The sequence below is a fragment of the Poeciliopsis prolifica genome, unplaced genomic scaffold (genome assembly GCF_027474105.1).
Source record: "Poeciliopsis prolifica strain line A6 unplaced genomic scaffold, Auburn_PproV2 SCAFFOLD025, whole genome shotgun sequence".
Taxonomy (NCBI): domain Eukaryota; kingdom Metazoa; phylum Chordata; class Actinopteri; order Cyprinodontiformes; family Poeciliidae; genus Poeciliopsis; species Poeciliopsis prolifica.
The window spans coordinates 3,909,133-3,924,632 of NW_026562400.1; the positions used below are offsets into that span (position 1 = coordinate 3,909,133).

The 15,500-nt window shown below is 36.0% G+C and overlaps 1 protein-coding gene across 3 annotated transcripts in view; it reads left to right on the forward strand.

Moving 5' to 3' along the window:
* Positions 1-15,500, forward strand: part of znf385d (zinc finger protein 385D) — a 100,098-nt gene that overhangs the window by 76,485 nt on the left and 8,113 nt on the right. For 2 of the 3 annotated variants that reach the window (XM_055047308.1, XM_055047309.1), the window contains 2 exons: positions 3,091-3,192; positions 5,486-7,269. In XM_055047308.1, coding sequence (XP_054903283.1) covers positions 3,091-3,192; positions 5,486-5,728 — 345 coding nt within the window. In that variant the 3' untranslated portion in view covers positions 5,729-7,269. Of the gene's footprint in view, positions 1-3,090; positions 3,193-5,485; positions 7,270-15,500 lie in introns of those variants that run through there. The other variant, XM_055047310.1, reaches the window with a different exon arrangement.

Sequence of the window (15,500 nt, forward strand, 5' to 3'; positions counted from 1 at the left end):
GTCTTTGAACACAGAAACTGATACACAGCCTGCTGAAATGCAGCTCCGCTGGCTGATCCGTCCATGTATTATCAGGGATCGTATGCAGACGAGTCATGTTGGGGTAAAAGGTCAGATTTATGACATAAAGTACAGAGCAAGAATCTTTAACTACTCTTCATTTCTCCATATTTCCCCTCCAACTCACCACAAATCCTTACAACTTGTTCAACATCTCTTCAAGTAAAATGTGAGTCATTGCCAGTTTTACTGAGTTTTGCTTTGTCTTTATTTAAAGGGGTCATTGTCTTTATTTAAAGGGGTCATTGTCTTTATTTAAAGGGGTCATTTTATGCAAAATTTACTTTTTAAGTGTTTCCGTAAAATCAGCCTAGGACTTAAAAAAACACTTGATTGGCCAGGGATTTTTGATTTTTGGTTGTATGTATATTTTTATGGACAGAAAATCCAAAATAAATTCAAACTTGTGCATAAAAATTTTACTTTTTTATCTTTGCAGCTGGACGTTGTTTAATCATTGCACCCTGGAAACAGAAAAGTGTAGATAAGTCATTAAACATGAATGATTAGTAAGTGTAAATAAAATGGAGGTTAAATCTTCATTTCTCGATCAGTGCGGTTTGGTGCCAAACCTTCGTTTGATTTGTTTTTCGTCAGAAATCGGCCCGGCGTTATCAGATGTCTCTCTCTGAAAACCAAACAGGTTTTCTTTACATTTTCACGTCTGAAGAGCAGAGATTCCCCACAAACAGGACGCGAACGGCAGACGTAGGAAATTTATGAAGCTGCTCCTCGCCAAAACAAAAGCGTGAATCTACGCCCCTCTGCAAGGATTGGAGAAATTTAATCCGGGACATAAATCAGGTTTTTTGGTTACAGGATGTACCCACACTGACCACACAGCTGTTTGTCATATTTCAGCAGGAGGAAAGCCACATTCGCCTCGCTATTTAGCTCCATGCTGATAAATCAAACCATGGGAGGCTCAATAAAATAGTTCTCACTAACCAGCCAGGATGTTCGGTGTTTTATTGTTTGAACAGGGACAAACCTGTCAATTTATCTAAACTTTTTCATATTTTCAAGATTTTTGCTTTTATTTGACATCAAAACTGTCTGGGAAGGAAAAAGTTCTCAAATGAAAAGTTTGGATGTTTTAATCAGGTATAATTCAGTTCAAAGAGCCTCTGAAAAGTTTTTATCCACCTCAAAATTTCAAACCTGGCGTCACATTACAGTAAGAAATCACCAAATATTCCTTGAGTGACTGTTTTGAAAAAACTTACTCTTACCACACTGTACTTTTTACTTTTACTTGAGTAATTTTATGATTAAGTATTTATAATCTTGAGTAAAATTTCTGGATTTTTTATCCACTGAATGAAAAACAAACATGTTTCAACAAAAAGCCACCAGACACAAACAAACACCTGCAGTTTTTCTAAAAGTTTCATCAGTTTTTTTTCATTGAAAGAAACTGATTTAGAAAAATATTATTTTGCCCGATTTTGTTATGTTTTGTTATTATTGCCATTTTGGTCCTTAAAACACCAAAGTTTATATTTTGGTCCATCTGATGATGTAATTATTAACTACGAAATGATTGATAATTTGATCAGTTACTTCAGTAAACTTTTTATTAAATAGATTTTTACTCTTCTACTTTTTACTTTTACTTGAATATAATTTTGAAGTTGCAGTATCTAATGATTTTTAAAAAATATTGATTAAAGTTGTCACTATGGTTTTGAATGGCCAAAAACAGCCAATCAGAGCCAGGAGGTGGGTTTTAGCATTGTCAGTCATCCTCGTGTACACGCTGCTAAATATGCTAATGGCCAACTTTCCTTTCAGAAAAACCATTTATCTGCCTTAGGCTAATTAGCACGGCTAGTTAGCTCCTGTAAACACTAGTGAGCATTGCATACAGGAGGATGATTGTCAGTACAGTTTTTGCCACATTTGCATATTGTAAAAGTTATTTTGGTGAAATCTGACCAGTGTTTTCTCTCATTTCTTCTCTACAGATTATTTATGTTTATTTCTCTGAATCTCAGATTTTGCCTTTTTGTTTTAATCTGTTGCCATTACTGATAAATTTCAGATTCACGTAGAAAAAACAACTAAGGTTTTCTCTCTTTTTTTTTCTCGCACACTCGGTGGTCGCCTGCTGCTTAAACGATATCAACAATGACTTCTGCCTCGTGTTTTTTACTCCGTTGCCTTGGCTACACAGCCGGCCGTGAAAATGTGGAAAGTAGCTTTTATTCTTCAGCTGGATTTATTCTTACTGCTGCACGTTTCCTTCAGTCTAACGCTTTAATCTCATTTACAGTCACTTTTAACGACCGCTGTTAATTGATCAGACAGATTAATCACTCTTGAAATGTGGATATGCACGTTTTGAATAAGATATTTTTTATTGTTTTATATCACATGTCTGAAGATTCCTCCAGATTTTCATACTCAGGAGGTTTAAAAGAAGTAATTTTGTTTCAAATTTTAATGATGGCTGAGAAAATAATCACATGTATGTTGAGCTGTTGAGTGAAAATCTGTTATCTGAACCTTAAATGTTTTCTAATAAGGGCCAAAACAAAATAAAAGTCAAAAAATAAAGTCATATCATTATGATAATAAAGTTTTACAAAATAAAATAAAAATAGTCGTATCGGGAAAATGGTCATTATGCCTTTATTTTCATAATATTATGACTTTATTCTCGTAATACTACAACTTTGTTGTTGAAATGTGATTTTATTCTCATTATTTTGAACTTATTCTCACATATTTTTTGCTATTTTTGTAAAACTACAACTTACTCTGGTAATACTTTGATTTTATTCTTATACGACTGTTGTTTTTTTGTGCATGAATCTCAGAGCTGTTACTGGAAAACAGATGCTGACTATTAATAGCTGCTCCGTCCAGCCCCAATAATTTATTAATGGTAAAAAAAAAAAATAAATTAAAGTATCTTTCATGTTGTTATTTTTCACAGTAGCATAAAATCTCAAAGTTAACTAAATGAATTGGTTCATTTTTACATGTCATTGAAATTTGTTCTCCCTTATTTCTTTTCTTCTTTAGCACATCAGCAGTCGGCGTCATAAAGATCGAGCAGCAGGAAAACCGGCGAAGCCCAAATACAGTCCGTATAGCAAACCGCAGAAAGGCCAGACCAAACAGCCGGTGAGTCTCTGCAGACAGAAAGTCCATGTCCAAACCAACCATCACGACCAAACATGCACGGGAAAAATGGAGCAAATTTCCACCAAAACACACCAACATTCTTGGATTCATCTCAGAAATTTTCTGGAAAAAATATTTAATTTCCGAATATGAAAAGTTGAACATTTGCTAAAACAAAATTTGAAGTTTAAGATTAGTCCCAGAAAATTTATAGAAAAACTTTGAGTTTCAAAAGAGGAAAAAATTACTTTTGAAACTCAGAAATCTCCAGGTTTTACTAGAAAACTTCAGGGAAATTTCAGGTTTTTTTCAAACTTTTGACTTTTTAAAAAAAAGAAAAAGTTAACTTTTTGAGTTCAGATATTTTCCTTTTTTTTAGATTAATGTCAAAATTTCTGATTTTTTTTTCTATAGAAATATAATATTTTCCAAGAATTCTCCAAATTTTTGCCGACAAAATGTTTAACTTTTGGAGTTCAGAGATTTCCATGTTTCTCTGGAAACCGCCTGAGATTCATCTAAATTTTAAAAGTTACCAAGTTTATTTCTAAACAAATGTTTGACTTTTGGAGCTCAAACATGTTCTTGTTTTATTTAGAAAATTTCTGAGACTATTCAAAACATTTCTGGACTAAAAGTTACTCTTTTTTTCTATTTTTTCTGCCTACAACATCCCGGATTCGCCGTTGTGGATTTGTCAGCTCATGCGCAGCAGCAGTTTCATCTTTTAACTTTGTGGTCGGAGGATTTTGCTGGAGGGAAAATTGGACAAATCAGTGAGCAGTTTTAGGACTTCTCCATGAAGCGAGCCTCGATAGTCACGTTCGGTCGGTAAAATGTCAGCCTTTATACGAGGACCACCTGCCAGCACCTTTTATTAAGGAACGCTGCGTCATAATATTGATATTTTATTGACAGGAATAGCGTGTCTGGTCCAGCATGCTGCAGGAGGAATGCAGGCTTGGGTCGATTACTGTTTAAACGTGATTGTAAATGTCAGATTTAACTTATTCTGAGGATTGTGGTCTGACAGATCAAAGCGGCGCAGGTTGATAAACCCCAGAACAAAAGAGAAATAACTTTTTATTTACCTGAGGTCGTTGTTGAACTTTCTGGAACCTGGCAGCCAATCGTTGCTGTTTTCTGGCTCCAGTTTTTGATTGTCACATAAGATAGATATGAAAAGAACCATGTGGGTTTAATGTGGGGAGCTGTTAATCTTACAAAAAAGCCCAAGACGACGTCGTTCATCACACCCACTGTTTGCAGAGACCAGGCAGCAGGGATATCAGTGAGGGGGAAATGGCTTTTTCTGAAACCCATCATTGACTGAGTTAACGGAGAGGAGCTCCTCTGATGGGCGCCGAGTACAGAGCGCTTCCCGCTGGGCTGCGCCGCACCGGCCGCTTATTGATAACCTGTGACGGCGGCTGCTACGCTGGGAGGACGCAGCCTTTTCATCACCGATACACAAGATTAAGCCTGATAACTGCGGTGGCATTTCCACGCCACGAGGATTTTCATTTTTCTGCTTTTCAGATAAAACTACATGACAAAAAACACAAAAACTGGCTGTTACTTTAAGATTAGAAACTTGGGAGGGTTTTCTTGGATAGACCAATTTATTGTCTTGCTTGGATGATTTGTCACATGAGCTATTTGTCTTTAGACTGTCAGGCAACAGAGCTGTGGAAGGAAACTACTCTACGTCTGATGGCCAGACCAAAAAGATGTTTTTATAAAAAAACACAAAATCTAACCAGAGCTATGCCCAGACATAGACATACATGGCTATAGATAAACCTAGCTACAGCTAGCTATCTTGTTATCTGCAATCAAAATGGTCTGTAATTAAGGTAAAATAAGAAAGATAGAAAATATACAGTTTTTGGACAATTTAACTGCTTTCTTCAAAAAACAGTGTCACTGCAAAACACCTGTTTCTAGTGCAAATATCTTAGTACATTTAAGATAAGTGGAACTGGAACTTCTTATTTATAATTATTGACTGAAGATCCTGTATCTTCCTGAAAAGTTACTTGTCAGTTAGTTTTGTCTTATTTCAATTGTAGTGAGATGTTTGCATTTAGAAACTGGAGTGAAAATACTTGGTTATATTTGGTGTTTTTGCTGTAACTTTCTTTGTACCTGAGCAGTTTTTCACAAACTGATGGGCTGCATGGCCACAAAGATGTTTCTTTTTTGATATTTTGCCGTAAAAACTGACCAGTGTCTGTGGATTCCAGTTATTCCTTCATCGATCTGAAATGCTTGTCGTGTCTTTTACTCCCAGATTAAGCTGATCTTAGGAAAGGAGGCTCAGTGTCGGCCTCTGGCGGCTCAGATCCTTCCCGCTCACTTGGCAGCGGTGGCCGCCGCCATCGGAGGCTCCTTCACGCACCGCACAAACCACGGCGCCAGCCCAACGCCGAACCCCGCCCTTTTCCAGACTCAGGCGCTCCCCGCCGCACTGCTCCGCCCGGCGCCCGGGCCTGTCAGGACCTCTCATCCACAAGTCCTCTTTGCCCCTTACTGAGCCTCGTCCGCCTCAGAGAGTCACTGCAGCCTCCTACTATGCATCAGATTACTGGACATCTTCAAGCCGCCATGTTGGAACCTCCAGCTCCTCATTCGGGTGGTTCATTCAAAGCAACCGGAGCTTCTTGCGCTGGATTTATTCCTCCGATCCTGACCGAACGAGCTTTCAGTGCCATGGCTAACCCGTCCTGGACCGACCGGGACCTACACGACATCGTACCGCAATAATGTATAAGACTGACCCTGTGAGCTATGCAGTGTTGTTGCGTCCTGACTGGGATCTGGTGCGTGGATCTTGGATCTTTGCGGACATAAGTTAAACAGGTTGTTACTGGTACCGAGCGCTGGAGAAGCCCTCCTCTGTTCCTGTATGCACTTTAAGCTCTTTCTCTGATGTCTACAGTAGATGGTTAGACCGTGTTAGGTGGTTACTGTGTCTTGTAAAGTGTGTGTGTGTTTTTCCTTTTTGCATTTGTCTCTGCATATCTGTGTGTGTGTGTGTGTGTGTGTGTTGGGGAATGTTGGGCTCCATGTATGCGAGTGTGAGAGATATTTCTATCCATCGTAAACCATTCCAGTTGTTACCCAGCATCCATCGTCGCCTGCTGTCTCACTGCAAAAACACTAAATTACACCAAGTATTTTTGGACTAGTTATAGTCGAAATATCTTAATATACGAAGAAAAAACCAAATCAACTTAGAAGTAACTTTGAAGCAGAATATGAGAGCTTGTTTTAGTAAATAATTACTTAATACAACTTATTTCAAGTAAACGTTTTTTCTAATAACTTTTTCATCAGTACAGTTTTATAGTGCCATTTTATAGCACAATCAAGTGGCTATGTTAGCTTTAGTTGTTATAAAAACGCTATGCCAAATAAGGCTCGAAAGAAGTTTAACTTTGTAATTTAACGCCTCTGTCTCTTTAAGAACTCCTGCTCTTTCGGAAGCTCCGCCTTCAGGAAGTCATCACAATATGGCTGCTCTATTAACCCTTTAACAACGTTTTTACCAGAGTTTCAATGAATAGTAGCTTCTACAATGAGCTCAGCAGGTGAGCTGTTACACTCGGTGTTTGCTAATTGCTGCTGACTAGTCTGAAGGAGCAGGAGAGGGCTGCTTTGTGAGGCGGCAGCTTGGAAACCGCAGCTCAGAGGGGGAGCTGCGCCTCGAAGGCGGAGCTACGTCCGCCCTGGTGTTTTGAACAGCTGGAACATGCATGAAAGAATCAAAGCAACTCTCCATTTGACATTATAACATGATGCAAAGCTCAAAAAAGTTGTTTCTTTTCATTATACTGGTTCTTTAAGGAATTATTGACTTAAAACAAGCTCCTATATTTCCCTGAGAAGTTCCTTATAAATTTGTTCTGTTTTATTTTATTTGTTTTAAGACGTTTGCAGTAGAAACTGGAATCAAAATACTTTTTTAGACTTTGTGTTTTTGCAGTGCTCTGGCCAGAGGGACCACAGAAGCTTGTTGTGTTAAATGTTGTGTAAAAGATGAACAATTTCAAATAAAAGAATCCTAATTTGTTATTGATTGTGTCCCTGTAATCATTATCAATACGGGAAAATCAGCAGTTATGGAAATTCTATCTGCTTTCGGTTGTTTCTATGTTTCTTCCTCATTTTTGTGTGATGATGATGATGATTTACTTTTACGGGTTTTAATAACAGATAACGGCCGAATGGAAACATTTCAGTGTTTCAAATCAGCAAATTGATTTCAATAATGGATAAAAACCCTGGATGAATATAAAATCAGTTTTTAAATAATGATTAAATTTCTAACAGGAATCTGAAACACACATTTGTTCCATAAACATGCCATCTACGTGTTATAACTGGAAATGTGGAGAAATTTGAGCATGACCTTTTTTAACGTCATGCTACAAAATTCTAGATCCAAACTTTGACTAGGCCACTCCAATAAAAATCTGGATTGTGAGCTGGATTTCCATATATGTTTATGGATTATTGTTCAGCTGAATAACCAAAGTGCTCTTCTCTTTTGGGTCAAGAACTGACTGCCATGTTTTCTCTATTTGTGCCATTTCTGATCAATAGCATTGATCGTGTTTTCTTATCTGTTTTTGGATTTATTTGCTTAAAGGAATCATAGTTTGTTTTTTTTAGATTGTTCAGTCTATTTTATGGTGTCATAAAGGTTCTATTAAAGCGATTACTTAAAAAAGTCATTTTTTATTTTCTTCAAACTAAATTTTAATTTTATTTTCTATCAATTGGTTTTCAGTCATTTCATTATTTATCTTCGGTTTATCTGTGAGCTCCAAAAACATTAAAACCCACAGAAAACGAGAATAAAACCAGAGATAATCAGCTGTTAACCAGGATTTGGTGACTTTTAGCTTCATTGGGAACATGAGGCGTTTTTAAATGACGTTATAATTCAAAGCCTGAATGGATTGATTGAAAAGGAAAACAGTGAGAGACTTTTCACTAAGTAGAGGGAAAGTTTCTGTGTTTGATCATTTTATGAGTCCAGATCTGGGAACTTCGGCGGCCTTTTGAACATCTACATGAAACATGCATGCTGCTGTTTCATGTAGATTAAATTCAGCTCTGCTTTTTGATGTAGAGAAATGCTCTCTGCAGTCCTTTACTGATCCGGTTAATCATCCAGATATTTTCATATTTTGTATTTTAAAAGAGAGACTCATTTAAAAAAAAATTTTTTTACGTGTGGCATTAATCCAGATTAAATGCTTCCAGTTTTATGTAGGTTAAGTTTACCACATTATTTCGATTTGCTAAATGTCAGAATAATTTAAACTTTTTTTTCCTTCAGATTTACATGTTAGCATGTCTGAGTCTGAAACAGAGCATTAAACACAAACTTTACATAATTAATAAACGCAAATCAAAACCGAAACACAATAGTAACAATAAGATCTGCTTCTAGAAAATAAGATAAAAGCAAAAAAATGCAAACAAAAACAATTTGTGGAATAAATATTACTCCTTTTTATGTCCTGCTAAATTTCTTATGAACTTATTTTAATATAATTAACAATTTTATAATTTTTATAACCAATTCATGATTTTTTTATACATCCTGTTTTAGTAATTAACAGATAAAATTCTGTTTATTAGTGTCAATTAAAACATTTTACACTAATATGCCTTAAACAAAACTGTAAGCTGGTAAATAAATGAATTAACTATGAAAATACAGACGTCTTTATTGAACCGACTGAGTTTTTTTCTGCATTTATAAGGTTTGAACTGGATGTTCAGATGTTTTCTGTTCACTCCTGATCTTAATAAATCTGACTGAGGTTCTGTTTACTGCAGCCAGTCAGACCCAAATACATAATTTAGCATTTGCTCTGCGGTTTTAAGCAAACATTAGCAGAGTGAACTCGCTCTATTTTCAGCTGTGAATAATTACACATTTTGAGTCCTAAGTGTTTTCAGTAGCTGTGCTGAGTCTAAATAAACCAGTGTGTGTGTGTGTGTGTGTGTGTGTGTGTTTATGGTAATTCGTCACCCAGTGAGAATTACCACTGTGTTCATTTTTAGTTTTCCTGTAGAACATGAGCTTATTTGCTCCCAGTTTTAGACATTTCTGTGTTTGTTTGAGGATTAAAACATTCTTTAATAAGGAGGGAAACAGGAGGAAGTGCAGCCTGTTTTCATTCACACCCCAAGTGATTTGTTTTTTCTTCTCAATTAAATATCGTTTGAGCAAAAATATCAGTGCTTTAATCAGTATATAAAAATCCAATCTGCTGGGTTAATTTAGATAAAGAAATTCTTGATCTTATTTGGGTAATTAACTGAGCTTAATGTACTGTTTTATTACTGGGATCAATTGAAATCTATGTGATTAAAATTATTTTTTTATCTGTAAAGTGCCTCAAGATAACATTTATTATAAATTGGCATCAAAGCAAACTAAATTTAATTGAAAAAGGACATTAACTACAAAAAAAATTGTAAAATAGTCCATTTTTAAAAATAAAATGATTCAAATCTGTTCACACCTTCAATGGGATGTATGTAAATATTTAATATGTTAAAACATAAAAATAAAACGGCAGTGTTTGACAAAGTTAAAGTCAAAATGTCAAATCTGAAACTGATCATCCACATAAAACAATAAAAAGTAAATAAACATTAATCCCACAGGATGGTGCCGCCACCACCATGTTTTTCTGTGGTTATTGTCTCCTGTCTGTTTTGTGTCAAACACATTTGAAATTGTGAAGCAGGAGTTTAGTTTATCTTCATATTTTCTCTCCAGCTTTACTCCTCGGTTCAGACATACAGAGATAGATCTGCATGTAGCACACTAAAAGTACCTTCCAGAAATTTCTGCAGCTCCTTCTTGTTGCTGTCAGGGCCTTGGCAGCGTCTCAAACCAGTTTCCATCTGGACTTTTCTACAGTTTTGGAGAAATGTCCAGTTTCCGTAATGTCCCTCTCATCCCATTTCCTCTCCTGCTTGACGCATGCCTTCACTATGCTGTGGTATATGTACATTTTTTTTTTTTATTGTGGATGTATTTCCCTTCCACTAACCAATACATTTGCCCAATCAGTTCCAATTGATCCTTCATAATCTCAAAGCTTAATGGAAATGAGCAAATTATGAATCGGATTATCTATAATTCATGGCAGATGCAAACTAAAGGCTGAAACTGAAGTAATAGTTAACATATTTTCCTAAAATACTTTTCCAGATTTTAGAAAAGTATTCTGAAATCTTCTGAAATAACGCAAGACGTTATTGTTGTGTGAATTGGTTTTAAAAAAAATACAATTTAACTATAAAGTTAAAGTTTAAAACTATATCTAGTTTAACTTTAACTTTAACTATAAGGTTCAGCAAATGGCATACAAAAGCCTAATAAACAACATAAAAAAACATGTTACTGTAGGTCAACATGCTATCGATAGCCTACATGCTGTCATTTACTATTTTAGCTCATTTTAGCGGTTTTGCATATTGAACATAGTGTACTACCTAGCATTTTATTAGCATTTTTGTTTTGAATTTGAAATATGAACTATTTTGTGGTGATCTATGCTCGGTGAAACCCTTTTACGTTTGTTGTAATATGATACATTTTTAAAAACCTCAAGCAGGAAGGCTCCATTTCTCCTGGCCTCCTTTTTTCAAGGCACAAAAATCTGACATTTTAGCAGGGGTGTGTCAGATACACAAAATCTACGGCGCATGCCTGCAGACTCACCATGAATACACTGATTAAGTCTGACATCTGAAATCCAACATTGCTTCAATCCATTTAGAAAAATAAAACATCACAGAGTAAAGCAGGTCAATGTATTTCAGCATGTTGGAGAGACTATAATCCCCGCCGACAACATAACTCAGACAGTACATCTTTAAACCGGTGAACTTTTCCATGAACCCCAGCCTCATTCATCTACTCTTTGTTTGTTGCACCTCTAGCCAACACACTCCCACTCTTCCTGATGCATTACAGTTGGCTTTCCACCAAGATGAAGGGTGTTTTTCCCACCAAACCCCTCCTCAACACGCCAAAACCAATACACAACCAGTCGCCTGCCGCTCTCTGGCCACCATTTCAGTTCCAGTGAAAGTCGCTGGAGAAAGGATTACAAATATCTGTAAGTGGGATGTGGGGCAGCTCCGTTCTGCTGTTTAAAGGAGCCATCGGCTGAGACAGAGCGAGAATCCTCCGATGTCAGCAGGGAAACTGCTGTGGACAGCTGGAAGTTCAACCAAGCGAGTGCTGGAATGGAGATTAGGCCAGAATGAGTCATGAAGGGGGAAAATGTCAGATAATTAGGCTATTAGTGGAATCAAGTGGACCTTAACTTCTGCATGTTTCAGGAATATAAATAATGACAAATAAAAGATGCCAAGTTTTTTTTTTGGAGCAAAAACCTTAAAATACAGACAGTTAAAGGGAAAATATCTTGGTAAATAAGCCAGTAAAATCAATAATTTTAATACAGGACTAAATCCAAAGAAGGAGCTGAAGTAGAGGTGCTGAAAAAATTGAGAATCATAATTTATAGTGCAGGGAATTATGATTTGGTTTAAAATGAGTTGTATTTTTTTGCTCCTATTTTGCAGACACATCCACTCAACCACAATAATTATTTGACTTTATTTAAGAAAAGCCTGGCAGTTAAGTTAACCTAATACTGGTTATTTAAGTTACTGATGCACAAACCTATTATTATTAATGGATTTTGATACATAAATGAGGCGAAAGCTAGGGGTCAAAGCCGCATGCACATCTTGATGACATGCTAAAATCACAGCGCCCTCTAGTGCCTTGGTGTGACAACAACAGTGACCTCTACAAGGGAAACTTTCCCCCAATAAACGTCAAAAGATACCGTAGTGTTCTTATATAAACATGCAGTGATTTAAACTTGTATTTTGTGTAAAGTCTGCAAAAACCTGAGAACAAATTGTTGTGAGGCAACAGAGCTAACAACCAGGCAAACATGGAGTTCTTATCTTTTATTGATTGATTGATAAATTCCCTTTTGCTTGTTTTCTTTCACAATATGAACCCAAAAAATAATTTACTCTGTTGAATCTTCAATCTCACTAAGTGAGATCTAAATATATTACAGGTGAAACCAGGTATTTCCTTACGTCTGACATTAAATAAAACAAATTCTTGTCTATTTTTGGTCAGTTAGTATGAACTAAATAATTCCTAAGTGAAAGAATAATGTTAGCACCTCCATCCTCTATCCCCACAATAAAATTCAATAAACGTGCAAAGGAATTGTGATTTGCTCATTTCTCTACAATTATGATGGCTGCCCAGAGCTGTAAAATTTACTGAGATTGGAGAAAAGTCTGTTGTTTTGCTGGAAAAACAGCCGAGTCAAACGGAGCTTTGTTTGCAGGATTAGGAGTGGGAACATAATGGCTTTCTCGTCTCGAGCCAGAAGAATGCTGGCGCAAAAAGAAATCAAAACAAAACAAAACAAAAAGAAGCAAGAAACCCTGAAAAGAGAGAAAAAGGCACTCATTAAAAATAGAGAATCTTAAAATTACTGAAGCAGAAAATGTAACAAAATTTAATTTAAAATAAATAGAAAGTAAAAGCAACAACATTTATTATTTAAAAACATGAGAGGATTTTTAAAAAAATAGGTGAAGCAGAGACTGTTTTGTTTGTTTTTATTAATTTGTAATGATGAAAGCAATCCGGCCTGACGAAGCTTCAAGCAAAACAACAGAGGGCTCATTATGACCCCAATATATAAAAACAGGAATTCTCTTCCAGCTGCTCTGTAGTCACAGATATCAAGTCATAATGATGTGACATTTTCAGCTCCTGTGATCAAAACAGGCCTCTGTTTGATGCTCATGGCATTTCCTCATTCACAAAGAGAACAATAGAGCCAAAGCGTGACATATCTGCTCGACTGAGACTGAATAACAACCGACTCTGCCTGCCGAACTCATAAAATAATAATAGGAGAAAGTTTTCATGAGCGTTAATCCCAGTTAAAACCACATCATAAAATTTACGAGCATTTTGTCAGCATTTTGTAGGCAACAGATAGGCGTATTAGGGCCATTGTAGGAAGAAGCAGAGCAGGAAATTGCTGCTAAGAACTCAGAGATTTTTTAATTAATCTCAAAAATGTTAAAAAACTTGGACATTTTTAAATTTGAAAAGTTTAAAATGTGCTTGAAAATCCTATAAATGTATAAATTAATCTCAGAAATGCTCTGGAAAAACTGTGGACATTTGAAGTTTTCAAAGTCCAAATTTTGCTACAAAATCCTCAAAAAGTTTTTGATTAATCTTAGATATTTTTGGGAATAATTTTAGAATTTTCTGACTTTGAAAAGTGGAGTATTTGCTAGAAAAAATTCAGAAATTTCTGGATTAATCTCAGATACTTTCCAGAAAACATTTGGAAATTTCAGATTTTTAAAAGTGGAAAATTTGTTGAAAAAAAAAACTGAAATTATGTTACTTATTTTGGACATTTTCTGAGTTTTAAAAGTAGAAAAACTGTTAGAATTTTTTTTTTTTTTAAGTTGAAGAGTTGCTAGAAAAAGCACTGAAATTCTTACATTATTCTCAAGAACTTTCCAGAAAAAACTTGGACTTTGGAAAGTCTAATTGTCTAATTCAATTAGACTTTCAAAAGTCTAAAATCTCGAATTTTTTACTTCCTAAAACGCCATCGTATTGTTTGCATATTCTAAAAACATTTTGGACTGCATTAAGTACTTTCAAATCTTTTAGAGACACGACTTTGTAGCTCCACTCAGCTTAAATCTTGGTTTTGTTGCTCTGCTGAAAACATACAGGACTTGATAAAAGCTCTTTGAATGCTGGCGGTCCATCAGACTCCTGGACAGCTCTCTGGCTTGCAGCGTTGTTAAATCTACACGCGTCCAGATGAAGGAAACACTGTATGTCACCGGCTTAATGGGCTGGAATGTTAATTGAGGCATTTGTCATGGTGTTGAATCAAAGCCTTTCCATGCGCGTGAAGCCGGCTGCCCCGACCCGCCCGGCGCTGCCAGGACTCCCTGCAGCTATGCTGGTCGGTCGGTGCAGCAAAGAGTTTCAACATCCAGCCTGAAAGCAGCGGCCTTTGGATTTAAATGACAGACGAAAAGCAACTCGAGATAACTAATGGAAAGTAATGCACGTCTTTCCTGTTACAGTGACAGAAAAACACAAAGTGATGGATTTGACAGAGGAATTTGGCCAGGGATCGACATCCAGCTGTGCCAAGCAGGTAGCCAGGTCATAAATCAAGGCATTGCAGACTCAAATGAACTCAGAGCTTGGAGAAATGAAGACCACATGAAGTTCGAAAGATGAAATCATCTATTTATTGATTCCAGTAACACTGAATGTTTTTTTTTTTTAAAGTTCACATCCATTTATCCCATCGCTGTAGATCTGTTTAACGTGTCTCTCTGTGCAAAAGTTCAGCATCCCCCCAGGTCATGTAGAAACTATCTGCTGCCTAATGCCTCAAAAACAGGCAACAAAATGCTCGTAAATGTTACTGTGTGGTTGTAACTGGGATCAACGCTCATAAAAACTTTCTAGTATTATTATTTTTATTGGTCAGGCAGTCAGAGCTGCTTGTTATTCAGTCACATTCGAGTCACACTCTGTTGTTCTCTTTGTGAATGAGCATCAATCAGAGGCCAGATTGATCACAGGAGCTGAAAAAAATCACATACGTTTACGAAAGTTCAACATTTTTGACTTTTGAAACTTTTATTAAGAAAATTTATGAGATTGATCTAAAAATTTACGAAAAGCAATTTTAACTTATCAAACTAAAAGATGTTTGTGTTCTAGAAGTTTCTACAATATTTCTGAGATTATTTTCAAAGTTTTTAAAGTTTTGACAATCTTATAATTTCTGAGTTTATTTGAGCAAATATTCAGTTTTTCCAAATATTTTGAAGGTTTTCTAGAAATTTTCTGAGATCATTCTCAAAATTTCTGATTTTTTTGAACAAAATTTCACTTTTAAAGATCAAAAACATTCAGATTTGCTGAAACAGGAAAACAATCTAAAATAATGTTTAGTGAGTAGCTTATCAATACTGAATCCGAGCAAAAAGCTTCAGTGTCAAATATTTCTGAAACACATGATATACAATGTGAAGTTTTTATGTTCTTCCTGAACATTTGCGGCTTCTCTCCGGTCCATAAAGCACGTAAGTGAGATTAATTGGCCAATCGGAAACTCCAATCTGCCCTTAGGTGTGAACGGAGGTCCAAACCCCAAACAAGT